Genomic DNA, 17,236 nt, shown 5'->3' with positions numbered 1-17,236 from the left:
TCTATCTACTATATCTATCTATCTATCTATCTATCATCTATCATCATCTATCTAATCTATCTATCTATCTAATCTATCTAATCTATCTAATCTATCTTATCTTATCTATCATCTATCTATCTATCTATCTATCTATCTATCTATCTATCATCTATCTATCATCTATCTATCATCTATCTATCTATCTATCTATCTATCTATCTATCTATCTATCTATCAACTATCAACTATCTATCAACTATCTATCTATCTATCTATCTATCTATCTATCTATCTATCTATCTATCTATCATCTATCTATCCATCTATCATCTATCATCTATCATCTATCATCTATCTATCATCTATCTACTATCTATCTATCTATCATCTATCCATCCCTTTTTCTTTTGCACTGCACCCATCCATCTGGTTATAGACTCAGAAGCAGCAATTCACTGGCCCTCTCTTGTATGTGTGGGAATGTCAAGGATAGTAGGAGATGATATATCAACTACAGTAATTTCTTTCTATAAGACGCACCAGACCATAAGACGCACCTAGTTTTTGGAGGAGGAAAACAAGAAAAAAAATATTCTGAATCCCACCAGCCAGAACAGCAAGAGGGATCACTGCACAGCGAAAGCAGTGATCCCTCTTGCTGTTCTGGCTTCTGGGATAGCTGCGCAGCCTGCATTCACTCCATAAGGCGCACATACATTTCCCCTTACTGTTTAGGAGGGGAAAAGTGAGTCTTATAGAGCAAAAAATACGGTAAATATTATCCTTCCTTCACTCACGCTAGTGAGTCATGTAGCAGAGCACATCCCCCTCAATACAGCAGGAAGCTAGTTTGCAGATTCGTTTGAATCTCTTTAGTTAAGTAATCCAACCCGGCTTGCCCAGATGGCTTATTCCTGGTGTCCCCTTTTAAAAGAAAAAAGACACAAGGGTCTTTCCTTAAAAGTTACAAGACGTTTACTCACATTCAGTTCACAGTATGATCCCTGAAGGCAGGCTTTAGCTAGTAGTTACATAACAAAGTGTGAGTTTATCCCATATGGGGATTGAGCTCATGTGCTGCTGGCTGAGAGCCAGCAGACAGCAAAATGCATTAAGAGAGCAGCATCAAGAGAACAAAATGGCCACAGGAGAGAAGCATGGCCTCAAGAGGAAGATGGCTGTGTGATTTGGCTCTTTTATAGAGGCAGCGAGGGTCACAGTCATCTGCCTGGTCACATGCAGGGGGAGGATGCTTCAGACCAGTGGGACAGGAAGTTATACTGGCTGGCCCTGCCTGTGTCCACTCTAGGGAAACAAGGAATGTTGTATTTGACTGCTTCAATGGATTACATCCCACAGTATGTTGGATTTTGGGGGGCATTATGGAATGCTGATCTCAAATGCATAGCAAAGTTTATGGCCCACCATTTTGGGCTGGTTGTCTTCATTTAAAGAAAGTCCAAAGGCTTGTAAGAGTTGCCTCCATGTTGTTTGAGGAGACTATTTCTGATTCAGAAGCAAGCTGCCATTTTTAATGGCCAGAAATGTCATTTTTTCATTTTATTTAGGGGTCTGAGGGCCCCCCAGGACCTGCAGGACCACTGGGAAACCCTGGAGAAATAGTAAGTCACTATTCAATCTGTCATTATACCCCTGCCCCCCCCCAAAGGAAGGCATCATTTGCCTAAGTGGTCCCATAGTGGATTCTTGGATAAATAAGTAGATGTGGAAAGCATTCCGTGTATCTGTAAGGTTTGAAAGCCACTGAGATACTCAGATGAAGACTAGTGGATTATAAACTCTCAGCCAAATTCTCCATTAATTTAGAAAGATGGTTAAATTCAAAATGTGTCGTTAGTGTGGTGGAACAGGAGGAGTACAGTCGCAATGCCAGAAGAAAAAAAAAATGGTGGTTGGACACACAGAGAGGGCAAAGTATATTTCTAGGTGGCAAAGTGGTGTCCCACATGTTAAGATCTCTAAAAGAAAAATAACAATGTATGTTAATGACAGGAGTCCCGCAAATGGGAGATGAGTACTATATTGGGGTGTGTATATGTGCTTGACCCACTTCCCGCTCTGGCATCACCTATGGGCACTTACCTGACCTCCTGGCAGCAGAGTCATTGCTGCTTACCCAGAGGGAGAATGGGAAGGGCAAAGTGGCAGAGAGGTCAAGAGCCAAATTGGCACTCTTCCTGGTTTATCTGTGCAGTGCTGACCTCCCCTCCTCCTTACCCCTTCCAGTCTCCCTCCCAGTAAACTGCAGTGTTTTTATTGCCAGGAGGTCAGGTAAGTTCTGCTCCCTTCTACACCAACTCTCTCCCCCCCCCCATCCCAAAGGCCTAATCAATACTGAGCATAAATTCAGAAGGCCTTGCTAATGGATTGTTCTTCTGGGGATGTCTCTGCCTGGAAAGCTTATGTGAACATCTCCACATCTGTGTCTCTTTGGCAGGGTAAAGAAGGCCCATCAGGACCTCAAGGACCACCAGGATTGCCTGGACTTCTGGTGAGTTATCCCTGCATTTGTAAACATTGACACTGCAGGGGACTGCAGTGTTCTTGAACCCCTGGCATATTTCAACAGTAAAAAGATTGTGTGGCATACTTTTGTATGTGCCTGACCATTGGTACATCAAGAAGGTCAGGCCCCACCCTATGGAGCACCCTCCCAACAGATGTCAAACAGATAAACTGCTGTGTGATTTTAAAAAGACGTCTGAAGGGAAGTTTTTAATGTGCAATGTTGTGTTGTGTTTTTAATATTTTTGTTGGGAGCGACCCAGAGTGGCTGGGGCAGCATATAAATAATACAACATCATCATCATCATCATCAATGTTTTTTTACACATTGCCCACCCATTCCCCATATGCGGAAATACTAAGATGCTGTGAGTGCATTCTATGCTCGACTTCTCGAGAGATCTCCTGATCTGAATTGGCATGCATAAAAAAAAAATCAATGAAATTAATCCCAGCTTGAACTTTGTGGCACAATTTGTAACAAGAGAGAAAGGGAATATAGGAGAGAAAACATCACAAGAGGGGAGGCAGGGAATAAGCCACAAGACAGAGAAAAACCCATTTTGGAAACAAGGTACAGCTGGCTGTTAGTGGTAGAACCCATGCTTTGCAGGAAGAATTGTTGTTGTTGTTGTTGTTTAGTTGTTTAGTCATGTCTGACTCTTCGTGACCCCATGGACCAGAGCACGCCAGGCACTCCTGTCTTCCACTGCCTCCCGCAGTTTGGTCAAACTCATGCTGGTAGCTTCAAGAACACTGTCCAACCATCTTGTCCTCTGTCGTCCCCTTCTCCTTGTGCCCTCCATCTTTCCCAACATCAGGGTCTTTTCCAGGGAGTCTTCGCTTCTCATGAGGTGGCCAAAGTATTGGAGCCTCAGCTTCAGGATCTGTCCTTCCAGTGAGCACTCAGGGCTGATTTCCTTAAGAATGGATAGGTTTGATCTTCTTGCAGTCTATGGAACTCTCAAGAGTCTCCTCCAGCACCATAATTCAAAAGCATCAATTCTTCGGCGATCAGCCTTCTTTATGGTCCAGCTCTCACTTCCATACATCACTACTGGGAAAATCATAGCTTTAACTATACGGACCTTTGTCGGCAAGGTGATGTCTCTGCTTTTTAAGATGCTGTCTAGGTTTGTCATTGCTTTTCTCCCAAAAAGCAGGATTTTTTTTTATTTTGTCACTGCTGTCACCATCTGCAGTGATGATGGAGCCCAAGAAAGTAAAATCTCTCGCTGCCTTCATTTAATCCCCTTCTATTCGCCAGGAGGTGATGGGACCAGTGGCCATAATCTTAGGCTGTTTTTTTATGTTGAGCTTCAGACCATATTTTGCATTCTCCTCTTTCACCCTCACTAAAAGGTTCTTTAATTCCTCCTTACATTCTGCCATCAAGGTTGTGTCATCTGCAAATCTGAGGTTGTTGATATTTCTTCTGGCAGTCTTAATTCCGGCACCTCCAGGTGTGCACAGAATTCTTCACTGGCGCCACGGCAGTAGCTTTCCCTCCCACCCTGCTGAAATTAGGCTTGAATGAAGCATTCTATTGCAGCCTATAAGCTAGGTTTGCAGAGTGTTTGTGTCTGTGTGTTGTGCCCATGAAAGGTTCTCTGGTTTGCTTAGGTCCCCGTTGACCTATTTGCGACCCCTTGCTCGAGACGTTCTGCAATGTGACTTTGCTTGTTGTTTCACATTGCAGCTAATGAGACATTGGCTGTCTGTTGTTTTCCTGGGTATCGTTCCGTGGAGTTTCCAGCTCAGCCACCTGACAAGCTTGCATATTGTACCTCGTGCTGAGGCACTGTGCTATTTTTAAGGGTGCACCTTATTTTTCTACTGTTTGCATATGTTGCTTTACAGTGCCCTGATACTTGTTGAGATGATCTATAAATTTCATTTATCAATGTGTTAGGAAACTGACTTGCAGTATTTGGGACGCTTATCCACAATAATGAATCTACAATATTTGCTCCTAAAGAAACAAACATTGTATACATTCATAGAATCATAGAATCATAGAGTTGGAATAGACCACAAGGGCCATCGAGTCTAACCCCCTGCCAAGCAGGAAACACCATCAGAGCACTCCTGACATATGGTTGTCAAGCCTCTGCTTAAAGACCTCCAAAAAAGGAGACTCCACCACACTCCTTGGCAGCAAATTCCACTGTCAAACAGCTCTTACTGTCAGGAAGTTCTTCCTAATGTTTAGGTGGAATCTTCTTTCTTGTAGTTTGGATCCATTGCTCTGTGTCCGCTTCTCTGGAGCAGCAGAAAACAACCTTTCTCCCTCCTCTATGTGACATCCTTTTATATATTTGAACATGGCTATCATATCACCCCTTAACCTCCTCTTCTCCAGGCTAAACATGCCCAGCTCCCTTAGCCGTTCCTCATAAGGCATCGTTTCCAGGCCTTTGACCATTTTGGTTGCCCTCCTCTGGACACGTTCCAGTTTGTCAGTGTCCTTCTTGAACTGTGGTGCCCAGAACTGGACACAGTACTCCAGGTGAGGTCTGACCAGAGCAGAATACAGTGGCACTATTACTTCCCTTGATCTAGATGCTATACTCCTATTGATGCAGCCCAGAATTGCATTGGCTTTTTTTGTATCTCTAATCTTGACTACTTACTGTTGCTTCACTCTTAGGGTATTTCTGGAAAGGATGGCAAAGATGGAAAGCCAGGAGCTCCTGGAGAACCAGTAAGGAGATGAACTTTACATATTTTCCAATTTGTTATTATCTTTCCAAGACAACAAGTGTGGTGTAGTGGTCAGAGTGTTGGGTTAGGACCTGGGAGCCATGAGGCCACTATTGGCTGAGATGCTGTGATGTCATAGAATGTGTTGCTTACTTCTGAGTGAAGAAAGATTCTTATATAAAATGAAGTCAAACTGCATTTTAGGAAATATATGGGTGGGGGGTGGATATTGAAGATCCTCTGCTCCCCCCACCCAGGGTCTAACTTTAAATAGCATTTACTTTTAAATGACCATTCACATAGATTTGTGAATTTTATCACATCGAGCTTGATCCTGAGGCACCCACATGTTAGAGATCATTCTCTCTTGCCAGGCTATAAGTCTGCTTTGTTTCTTATAGGGCAAACAAGGGGAGCCAGGGCTACCAGGACCAGAGGGAGCAAGAGGATTGCCGGTAAGTCCAGCTGAAGGCAACCATGGTCCATTAAATATGTCCTTTTCCACCAGGAATCTTTGGAGGAGGGGGCAGGTGCATATTTCTCCATTAGCTAGCATGAAATATACTAGCTGAGAAGCTTGGTTTTCCCTCAGCAAGAATGATGCAAATGCTCATTGAAGGCTAAATTCTATTTATGGAGAAAACAAAGGTATTTTCTTATAGAGGAGGGGTCTGTGCACATCCTCATCATGCCTCAAAAGTAATTTATTAAGATCAGCGTGTTTCAGATAGTACACGGGTAAAAGGTAAAGGTAAAGGGACCCCTGACCATTAGGTCCAGTCGTGGCCGACTCTGGGGTTGCGGCGCTCATCTTGGTTTATTGCCCAAGGGAGCCAGCGTACAGCTTCCGGGTCATGTGGCCAGCATGACTAAGCCGCTTCTGGCGAAACCAGAGCAGCACACAGAAATGCCGTTTACCTTCCCGCCAGAGCAGTACCTATTTATCTACTTGCACTTTGACATGCTTTCAAACTGCTAGGTTGGCAGGAGCAGGGACTGAGCAACGGGAGCTCACCCTCTCACTAGTGGCTATGGTGGCTCATTTCCCAGAAGTAATGTACCATATTGAGCATTAACTCTGGAGGCATATACAACCGTATCTCTGAAGTCGCACGCCTTGTGAGTTGAATGTTTTGGCTCCCAAATGCCACAAACCTAGAAGTGAATGTTGTGGTTTGCAAATGTTCTTTGGAACCCGAACGTCCACCGTGACTTCCATGGCTTTCAATTGGCTGTAGGAGCTTCCTGCAGCCAATCAGAATCCATGCCTTGGTTCCTGAACATTTTGGAAGTCAAACAGCCTTCTGGAATGAAACAATGTTGGTTCAGTATACCTGAAGGAGCATCTCCACCCCATCGTTCTGCCCAAACACTGAGGTCCAGTGCCGAGGGCCTTCTGGTGGTTCCCTCGCTGCGAGAAGCCAAGTTATAGAGAACCAGGCAGAGGGCCTTCTCAGTAGTGGCACCTGCCCTGTGGAACACCCTCCCACCAGATGTCAAAGAGAAAAACAACTACCAAACTTTTAGGGAAGCTTTTAATGTTTAATAGGCTATTGTATTTTAATATTCTGTTGGAAGCCGCCCAGAGTGGCTGGAGAAACCCAGCCAGATGGGCGGGGTATAAATAAATTATTATTATTATTATTATTATTATTATTATTATTATTGGCCATGAAAATTTGTGGCCAAGGCTTTTAAAGACTCTGTCTGAAAAGAAAGAGGCATATTGGTTGCCAGATGTGAAATATTATTTCCAGCTCTCCTACCCCATTGCCTTGAGCTCCATGGTGGAAGAAAGCTGTAACTTAGAAGGCCCTTTAAAACGCATATAAGGAATAACCTTTTATGTATCTCTCCATTTCACCTTTCAGGGTTTTAAGGGACCGAGAGGAGACGCAGGACCACCTGGCTCAAGGGTGAGCAATGCACTGGACCTTCAGTTTGACTCAAACAGTGGTTGGGATGGGCAGAGTCGCCCACAAGAAGATCTCTTCTATCACCAGTGTTGAGTACTTCAGGGGTAATGGCTTCATAGTTAACATAGATGGCTGAAGCTTCATTGTTACCAGGACTGGAGTCAAGTCCTGTCAATGACCCTATCAATACCTGCTCATAAATTGAGTCCAGTTTTGGGACAGCCATCTGTGGAAGTTCAATTCACATATTTGAGTCATTAGGAATCTTTATGGAACTTCCATATTGTTCTAAACTCTAATTTTCTCCCTCCCACCCTTGTCTGTTGTAGGGAGAACCCGGTCCATCGGGGCCCCCTGGCCGCGAAGGGCAACCTGGAAAAGATGTAAGTGTGCCACCAAGGCTTCAATAAGAGCTCTTATGGTTCTGTACATGATGGGGGGGGGTTATTAGGGTCTGAGCTGAAATGAAATACTGCCACAACTCCGAAACGTTGACTTTACATCATTCCAAGTCCACGTTTCAAAACCTGAAATTTCAAGAAGTACATGGAAGTGGTAAATGAGAATGGGTTGGCCCCATACCATTTTACAGGGGCATTCACAGAAGGTATGTGTGCTCTCTGCTAGGGAGAGGCTGAAGTTTTTCTTTTTTGGCATCTCTGGAACAAAACATAGCAGACAATGCTGCCATGAGAACATGCTTGATATAATAGGGATGAATTTCCTCTCAGAATTAGGCCATCCCTGTTTTGTGTTTGATTCGCTTTCCTCTTTGGTTCTATTACCATCTTGCCCCTTGATTTTAATAAGATTCTAGCTTTTTGTTATTATCTTGGTTACCTTTCAGGGTGAAATGAGTCAGTCCTCGCTCACAAGTTGGACAGTATATCCAGCTTGCAACTGACTTCCTTTCTCATCTGTAAACATGTTAAAGTACACCTCATCCAGACAGGCGAGCCACTCGTTGACTATGATGATTATAGGGGCACTGGTGGTGCTGTGGTCTAAACCACTGAGCCTCTTGGGCTTGCTGATCGGAAGGTCGGCGGTTCGAATCCCTGTGACGGGGTGAGCTCCCGTTGCTCTGTCCCAGCTCCTGCCAACCTAGCAATTGAAAGCACGCCAGTGCAAGCAGATAACTAGGTACCGCTGTGGCGGGAAGGTAAACGGCGTTTCCGTGCACTCTGGTTTCCATCACGGAGTTCCATTGCACCAGAAGCTGTGTAGTTCTGCTGGCTACATGACCTGGAAAGCTGTTTGTGCTCAAATGCCGGCTCCCTTGGCCTGAAAGCTAGATGAGTGCTACACCCCATAGTCACATTTGACTGGACTTAACCGTCCAGGGGTCCTTTACCTTTATTCTGATTATAGTGTTTTGATGATCATAATGAAGCAGTGTTTTCTTTCCTTTTATTGGTTTTTTTTACTTGCACATTGCTTTGATATTCCATGTGATTAGCAATTTAGAAATGACTCTTTCTCATCCCAGCCTCTTTTACTCTTGTGCTGCAGGGGGATCCGGGCCCTGCAGGACCCCAGGGCCCACGTGGGCTCAGAGGAATCGCGGTGAGTTGTTTCTCCCTATGGCTTTTGGGTAATATGTGCGAAACATCCCACTGGGTCCCAGCGGAGTTGTCTAAGTGGTACAAGGGACTCTGGAGGGATGAGGGGAGAGGGAGGAAATGAATCTGGCATTTCTGAACATGAAAAGTGAAATTTACTGTTTGAGCCTCTTAGGGAAAACAATCCAATGTACGCATGACTTTGTGCACAAACCAGAATTGCACTCATTGTGCAAATGTATGCATAACCCAGTGTGGAAATGTTTCCAATTGTAGGTCTTTTGTCTCTTCTTCCCAAGTTCCATTTCATTTTCTTTTCTTTTCTTCCATTTCACTTTTAATTCGTATACTGCCTTCCTATATTACTATACACAAGGAAGTTTAAAGCAACAAAATAAACAAGAACACTAATAATAATAATAATAATAATAATAATAATAATAATAATAATAATAATAATATATTTATACCCCACCCATCTGGCTGGGTTTCCCCAGCCACTCTTGGCGGCTTCCAACAAAACACTAAAATACAATAATCTATTAAACATTAAAAGCTTCCCTAAACAGGGCTGCCTTTAGATGTCTTCTAAAAGTTTGGTAGTTATTTTTCTCTTTGACATCTGGTGGGAGGGCGTTCCACAGGGCGGGTGGACTCAGAATGGACTCTTAGAGCAATCTGGCCCAGTACAGAAAGTCGTAATAAAACATAACTTAAAAATGGCACAACTTATATCAAATAAAGTAACATTCAATAATCTAGTAGAATATAATAGCACACAATAAAATCAACTCTCAAAACATCAGCAAATAATAATTAAACAGAGATTCACTCTAAACAATTACAATGAATAATTACTAAACTACGATCAATAAAAATAACTGCAAGTCACAATGCATAAAATGCCACAATGCTTACAAAACCATGTAATTGAGAAACAAATTGAGAAACGAAGACACAAAACTTATAAAATTATTTTTTAAAGTTCTTAAAATGTTCTTAAAAAGACTACTAACTGTTTTTTCCCCTTCCGCCAGGGCAAGAGTGGACCCCCAGGCCCCCCAGGAGAAGCAGGCTCTCCCGGTAACCCAGTAAGTACAACATTTGTTGTCCCTTACTCATTACAGGGACGCAGGTGGCGCTGTGGGTAAAACCTCAGTGCCTAGGGCTTGCCGATCGCATGGTCGGCGGTTCGAATCCCCGCGGTGGGGTGAGCTCCCGTCATTCGGTCCCAGCTCCTGCCCACCTAGCAGTTCGAAAGCACCCTTAAGGGCAAGTAGATAAATAGGTACCGCTTTATAGCGGGAAGGTAAACGGCGTTTCCGTGTGCTGCGCTGGTGCTGGCTTGCCAGAGCAGCTTCGTCACACTGGCCACGTGACCCGGAAGTGTCTCCGGACAGCGCTGGCCCCTGGCCTCTTAAGTGAGATGGGCGCACAACCCTAGAGTCGGACACGACTGGCCCATACGGGCAGGGGTACCTTTACCTTTTTACTCATTACAAGCAGTGTGGTGTAGTGGTTAGAGTATTGGACTAGGAGCTGGGAGACCAAGGTTCACTTGGCCATCTTACTGCCTCTCAGCCCAACTGACATCATGGGGTTGTCATGGGGATTATATGAGGATGGGGAGAACTATGTATGACATCTTAGAGAAAAAAGGTGAGATACAAATGAAATAAATGAATGAATGAAGCAGGATGAGTGGTTGTTACATGCTGTGATTTATTGCCAAATGGAGAAGAAAGAATGGTGTGCTTTCTCCATGGGATATATTGAAATCAGACCAAGCTGGCAGCCTTCTAGAGAAGAAATGTGCAACTGGCTGAGAACATCAAATGCTTGGAAAGTGTCCAGTATGGATCTGGCAGGCTTCCATTTCAGGAAGTTGGAGGGCAAGCATTAGCTCAGCTGAAATGTGGGGTTCTGGGAAATGACAGGTCATATCCAGGTGACTGAATCCAACAAGCCCCTTTTGGAATCAAGTAGTCCTTTGACAAGGCTTCAAGAAAGGTGAACCGTATGAAGGCATGCAGAGAATCCTGTTTGTCATTCTCTCATCACTTTATTTGAGCCATATCTGCAGACCCATCAATTTCTTATCAGCAAAAGGGGCTGCATCTGAATGACCAATAAACAGGATCATCTTCTTTGGCGATCACTCATAGCCGAGTAAGATTGTCTTCCATAAACACAGTTTTAACAATGAGTCTGTAAGTGACTGTGGAGGCCAATTCTAGATCCACACATCCTTCCACAGTGGGGACATTGGTTTCTGGGCGGGAGTAGATCACGGTGTGGATTTGCCAAGCGTGTCTTCTTCTTAGAATGATTCTCCCTTGCATCCTGAGTTTGAATATCTTCAAAGCCCATGACACCTTTGGTAAAGGCTGTTCTCCAATTGGAGCGCTCACAGGCAAGTGTTGGTGTTTATACTACATTTTTTAAGATTTGCCTTGAGACAGCCTATAAACCTCTTTTGTTGACCACCAGTATTAGGCTTTCCATTTTTAAGTTGGGAATAGAGTAGTTGCTTTGGAAGACAATAATCAGGCATCCGCACAACATGAACAGTCCAACGAAGTTAATGTTGAAGAATCATTGCTTCAACACTGGGGATCTTTGCTTCTTCCATTACAGTAGTATTAGTTCGCCTGTCTTCCCAAGTGATAGAGTGGAATAGTCATCCCTTGCTTGTGACTAGCCATCATGCAATCTGTGATTTGTCTGTAGGTCCTCCCACATCTTTAATGATACTGATCAGAATATCAACCAGCATTTGTTTCTTTCTTTATTCTTTTTTCTTCTTCTTCGTATTCCCAGGGTCCCAAAGGAAGCAAAGGAGAAACCGGCAGTGCAGGACTCCCTGGATTCATCGGGCCGCGAGGACCTCCTGTAAGCAGCAAACCAATTTTGGTCACACACTGTAGACAGAACTAATAATAGGATCTCATTTTGTCTGTAATTGCTCAGTGTCACCCGCTAGAACTCTGTGAAGGAGGCTGCAGGAGCCCAAAGCCCAAAGGGAATTTCACCAAGTGGCGCTGGGTTATCAGAAGTAGCTTCTGACTGTGTGGCTCTTATCCTTTTTGTGCTTTCTATTTCACAGGGAGAACCAGGTGAAAAGGGCATCCCAGGGAAAGAGGTGTGTGTTTTGACGTCTTTGTTAGATGACATGAAACAAGAGCACAACTCCCTTTTGTTGTTCTTCCTTAATTCTCTGCGTGCACTTTCCCCAGGTGCAAAACTTCTTTAAATCTCTCCAAATTGCTTTTCCTCTTGGTTTTGGATGGGTGGGAGGTTCTATTACAACAGGGGAAGGGTCTTGGGGTTCAAATTTGGCCCTGTGGGCATCTCTATGTGGCCTTGTGACTCTCCCCTTCCCCAACCACACCTTTACAAACCCTACTTCTCCCCATAAAAATGCTAGTCCATATGACACACACACTCTCCAATTTAATCTGAATTTGTTTTTGGAGGGTGGGAAGAAATTTGATAAGTTAAAAAAAAATTACCAGTGATCTGTTTGCAGTATCTCAATGATCCACTTGCAAATTAAGCCCCTTCTGGAAGCACCAAAAGTAGCAACATTATATTTTCTTCATTTTTTTTAAATTGGCTCTTCACATTTCAGACCTCTTTATTTCCTTGCAGGGCACTCCAGGGAAGCCAGGTGGTGTTGGAGACAAAGGTGACAGGGTAAGCTGGAGAGCTTCACGAATGTCGATGTTGAGCAATGTTGGGGAAGTGCCCAGGGCAGTCTGGGTGATGCTGCCAGAAATCATTTCCTTAATGCACGAGAGATGGGCAAGACACCTGTGGCTTACATCAGGCTTGCTCAGAAATAAGTGGAGCAATATCCCCTATAACTGAAGGTTAAGATTTGGCATATCTCCAAGCCAACCCAGAGTCAACCAGCTTGACAGCTTGCAAATATCTCAGGTCCCTGGCCACCCAAATGTCTGTTTCTTTCTTGGTCCTGGGAAGCTTTTGAGATATGCTAGCTGCCTGGACAAAAAACATACTTATGGAGAAAAGCCTACTGGGACAAGATGGACCTCTGAAGGGTAGTCTTCCCTCCCATGAGCATTTCTTTTTTCAGGCATAGCCTGTTTCAATCTCCCCCTTTCAGTCTAATGGAGCAATATCACAACCTTGTCCACAGCCCATCCATCTGGCACACTTTGCAAAGCTCTTCACTTAAGGCTCTGTTCTTTTCTTCCAACTCTGCAGTTCTCTGATTCTATTGTAGTTGAGATTCCTGCATTTCCAGGGGTTGGGCGATCCTGTCGATCACTTCCAACTCTACCATTCTTTGATTCTATGCTGTTTTTATCTGACAGGGGGATCCTGGCACTAAAGGTGAAAAAGGCACAGCTGGAGAGAAAGGTCCACCTGGTGATCCTGGGATTCCTGGGCGCAAGGGACACACTGGATTAATGGGTCAACCGGGACCACCAGGGGACACAGGGCAGTCTGGACCCCCTGGTCCTCCAGGACAACCTGGATTTCCTGGGCCTAGGGTGAGTCGTGTTAAAACTGGATTTTAGGAGAAGGTATAAGACAACATTTTAGTTTTCTGTCAGTTATGTCAATCGTGTTTTTTAAAAAGAGAAAGAGGCATTTACACACACATTCAAAGAAGAAGAAGAGGGGCCACAGCTTCGCATATGTTAATGCATATTGATGCAACTTTAGAAATGCATACTATAATTTAAATAGGAAGTATACGGCAACAGTGGGGGGACTACCTTTGAAGGTGAATCGGGGGCTACAACTAATCCAGAATGTGTCGGCTAGACTGGTGACTGGAAGAGGCTGCTGGGACCATATAACACCAGTCCTGAAAGACCTGCATTGGATCCCAGTACGCTTCCAAGCACAATTCAAAGTGTTGGTGCTGACCTTTAAAGCCCTAAATGGCATTGGCCTGATATACCCAAAGGAGCGTCTCCACCTCCATTGCTCAGCCATTGCTCTGAAGTCCAGCTCCAAGGGCCTTCTGGCAGTTCCCTCACTGCAGGAAGTGTGGTTACAGGGAACCAGGCAGGGGGCCTTCTTGGCAGTGGCACCCCTCCCATGGAATCCCCTCCCACTATATGTCAAGGAGATAAGTAACTATGCAACCTTTCATAGAAATCTGAAGACAGCCCTGTATATGGAAGTTTTCAATGTTGGATGTTTTATTATGCTTTTATATTTGTAGGAAGCCACCCACGGTGGCTAGGGCAACCCAGTCAGATGGGTGGGGTACAAATAATAAAATTGTTGTTATTATTATAAGTACAGTGCATCTCAACATAGTGGGGAAAACTGGGGCCAGGGGACCCATGTGCTTGCCTAGCCTATTCCCATGGTGTTTCTAATTGTTCACTGGCAACTTTGAGATCCCTATTGCTCTCTTGCAACTGGATTGAAACTGGGCAGCCCTTAAGCTAAATGAATGTGCTCTATAAAGAAGGACACATGAGCATCCTAAAAGGGACTTGCATCCATGTACTGTCAAGAGTCCCTCTACCCTTAACAGATTGCTGGTAACAGTGATGGTGACCTTAACAATAAGAAAAGATCATTTTCTGTTGACATTGACTCATGATTATTGGCCTCAAGCTCCCCTACAAACAAAAACAAAAAACCCTTCTAGAATTAATTTTTCATGAGCATACACTGGGGAAAAATATTAAGTTGCACCAATGATTATGAGGTTGTTTTTTATTTAAAAATATAACAGAGTATTTTTGGAGATCCGTGCAATTGCCATTTTTCTGCTAATTGGAAAATAAGGACATCTATTACCTTGAAAGGTTCCCGAGGCTTTCTTCAAGTTGAAAATGCAATATATGGAGATAATTTCCACACTTGTTCAGTCCTAGTCCTAATATAACAGGACTTGCATTAAGCACTGTTCAGCTAGTAAGGGCAGTAGAAGAATGAAAAACTCATCTATCCAAATCTGCACAGAAAAGATTACAGGCAATTAGCATGTTATTACTTGAGCTGCAATTTCAAGAGGAAAATGGAGGTGTGTTCCAGGTCAGCTTCACACTGGAATTTGCAGAAAAGAAATTCCTCAAGTCTCCCTATCACATAAGCCACAAATATTGTTGGAACATTGAACTCTTCCTTCCTTCCTTAGGGGGACACTCCATCAGTGGAAACTCTGCGAAGGCTCATCCAAGAAGAGCTAGGAAAACAACTTGATGGTGAGAATGATTACAAAGTGACTGAGATACCCCCTACATGTATAATATGGTTGCAAGAGACCTAGATGTGGACGTGGGAATCCAGACAGTTAAGGAGAAACTAAAATAGTATATATATATATAGAGAGAGAGAGAGAGCGCAACTAGACCTGGACTGAGATGGTTCAGCCAAGATTGAGGATGATTTTCAGCATATGGGTTTATGAAATGGACCAAAAACGTCTTGCTTAAAAAAAAGAATTCATCTCACTACCACTTGTGCTCCAAGACTTCCCTTTCCTTCCCTGTCCTCCACCATACCCCATTCACCCTCAAAATCTTCTTAAGGGAATTGGGGCAGCCTCCAGGGAAGGCTATAGGGCAGGAAGAGAGAAAGTCAAATTCCTGTTCCCTGAAGCTGCATGTTCACTTTGATTCAATACAGAGTTCAACATCCTGAGAATTATAACTTTTGTTGTTGTTAAAAGAATAAAGTTTCTAGTACTACATTTGGACAGGTTTTCCAGTAGTTTTAGGTGAGGCTTTAGTACCTTTTATATTACTAACCTCTTGACATGACCCTGAAAATCAAACTAAATAGTGAAAAAAGGGGAACTATTGCAAATATCTACAGGTCACTGAATTAAGCTTTCCTGGTGCACAGTTTTGAAAATGAAACACAGTATTAAACTGAGTATCAAGAGCCCAATTTATAGTGCATCCTAAAAGGACTAAGGACAAGAATGTAGAATGTGGTTTTGTCCAGGAGCCCCAAGGATTTCTTAGCTCAGCATTCGTGGAACAGGGAAGTTATTTCTCTGGTCATTGGCTCCAACATTCCCTCTTCTTTTTTCCAGACCCCCCAGGCAAAATAACTTTCTCTTTTTTTTCTGCAGCCAGACTGCCCTACCTCATAAGCCAGATGCAGCCAGCCCACGTCAAAGCACCTCAAGGTAGACCAGGGCCTCCAGGAGAACCTGGTAAGGAAGGTCCTCCAGGCAGAGGAGGTCCTCCAGGAGAACCTGGCAGGCCTGGACAGCCTGGTTCAGAAGGACCAGCAGGACCGATGGGCCCCAAAGGTGAGCGAGACTTAAGTACGGTGAGCAGAGACTGAGCTGAGATGGAGAACTCAGAATTAATATTTGCAAACAGCTGGAACAAGAAGAGAGTTTCTGCAACAGGAAATGATGCATAATGACATTCTAAAGCTAGGTCAGTCTTGGAAAAACAAGGTGTTGTTGGCACCTGTCTGTCTTGAGAGACTCCAGGAGTGAAGTCAAACCACTGGAGAATCACAGCGCCTGCTGTGGCTGCAGAGACCAGTAACACCAAAGTGACCTCCCTGGGGCACAAGCCTAGGCAGTGTGTATGGAGGTTCTGGGCTGCCCACACTCCAAAACCCCCTCTCAGCCTTGCTGATGTGGTCAAGAGGAAAGCAGAGCAATATGTTGGGCACCAGCTTGGTTGCAGGTGTTGTCATCATCATCATCGTCATTTTATTTGTATACTGCCTTTCCACAGTTAGAACAGAGCTAAAGGCAGCTTACAATATGAAAAGATTTATAGTTACAAACATAGCAAAGTATTCATAAAAATAAATAAAACACATCAAAAACTACATAACCAAACTGAACCATTTCCACATAAAAATAAAGATACAAAAATGAGAGTTTTAGAGTTTGGATTTGATATCCCGCTTTATCACTACCCAAAGGAGTCTCAAAGCTGCTAACATTCTCTTTTCCCTTCCTCCCCCTCAACAAACACTCTGTGAGGCGAGTGGGGCGGAGAGACTTCAAAGAAGTGTGACTAGCCCAAGGTCATCCAGCAGCTGCATGTGGAGGAGCGGAGATGCAAACCCAGTTCACCAGATTACGAGTCCACCGCTCTTAACCACTACACCACGCTGTCTATCAACAACAGCAAAAACTCCTGACAAAACTTCCCCCAAAATACCCCAGTCCTTGCTGGGCAGCAGCAGTTCTTATAAAGCCCTGGGCCAGGTGGAGAGAGGCAGGATAGATAGATAAACTTTATTCACATTAGCCAACGGCCATAGCAACATAAAACAAGCATTATATACAATTAAAAAGACAACAATGGGTAAAAAGGGCAATTAAAAAGACAACAATGGGTAAAAAGGGCAGGAATGGGGCCCTCTGGTTCCCAGCAGGTCAGATTTCCAGAAGGAGGCATGGAGGATGCCATCCAACTGTCTTAGGGACCTCAGTCTAGATTTGTGTAGAGTTTACTCCCTAGCCTTTTCTTCTCCAGAAGATGTCCGGCAGGGCATTATTTCCATGGCATTTTCACACCCTAAAATGTATGCAGTAAATGGACGTAAGTGCAATCAAGCTCAATGGGGCTT

The 17,236-nt window shown here is 43.9% G+C and overlaps 1 protein-coding gene across 1 annotated transcript in view; it reads left to right on the top strand.

Moving 5' to 3' along the window:
* Window positions 1-17,236, top strand: part of COL22A1 (collagen type XXII alpha 1 chain) — a 194,095-nt gene that overhangs the window by 171,106 nt on the left and 5,753 nt on the right. Inside the window, exons 50-63 of the mRNA XM_081204329.1 lie at window positions 1,551-1,604; window positions 2,441-2,494; window positions 5,159-5,212; window positions 5,613-5,666; window positions 7,083-7,127; window positions 7,457-7,510; window positions 8,640-8,693; window positions 9,727-9,780; window positions 11,510-11,581; window positions 11,796-11,831; window positions 12,341-12,385; window positions 13,030-13,209; window positions 14,823-14,889; window positions 15,765-15,947. Coding sequence (XP_081060455.1) covers window positions 1,551-1,604; window positions 2,441-2,494; window positions 5,159-5,212; window positions 5,613-5,666; window positions 7,083-7,127; window positions 7,457-7,510; window positions 8,640-8,693; window positions 9,727-9,780; window positions 11,510-11,581; window positions 11,796-11,831; window positions 12,341-12,385; window positions 13,030-13,209; window positions 14,823-14,889; window positions 15,765-15,947 — 1,006 coding nt within the window. The remainder of the gene's footprint in view (window positions 1-1,550; window positions 1,605-2,440; window positions 2,495-5,158; window positions 5,213-5,612; window positions 5,667-7,082; window positions 7,128-7,456; window positions 7,511-8,639; window positions 8,694-9,726; window positions 9,781-11,509; window positions 11,582-11,795; window positions 11,832-12,340; window positions 12,386-13,029; window positions 13,210-14,822; window positions 14,890-15,764; window positions 15,948-17,236) is intronic.

This window comes from Podarcis bocagei (assembly GCF_964188305.1).
Source record: "Podarcis bocagei genome assembly, chromosome: 8".
In the NCBI taxonomy this organism is placed as follows: Eukaryota; Metazoa; Chordata; class Lepidosauria; order Squamata; family Lacertidae; genus Podarcis; species Podarcis bocagei.
The sequence above is the reverse complement of the archived record's forward strand: the minus strand, read 5'-3'. Positions and strand labels throughout refer to the sequence as shown.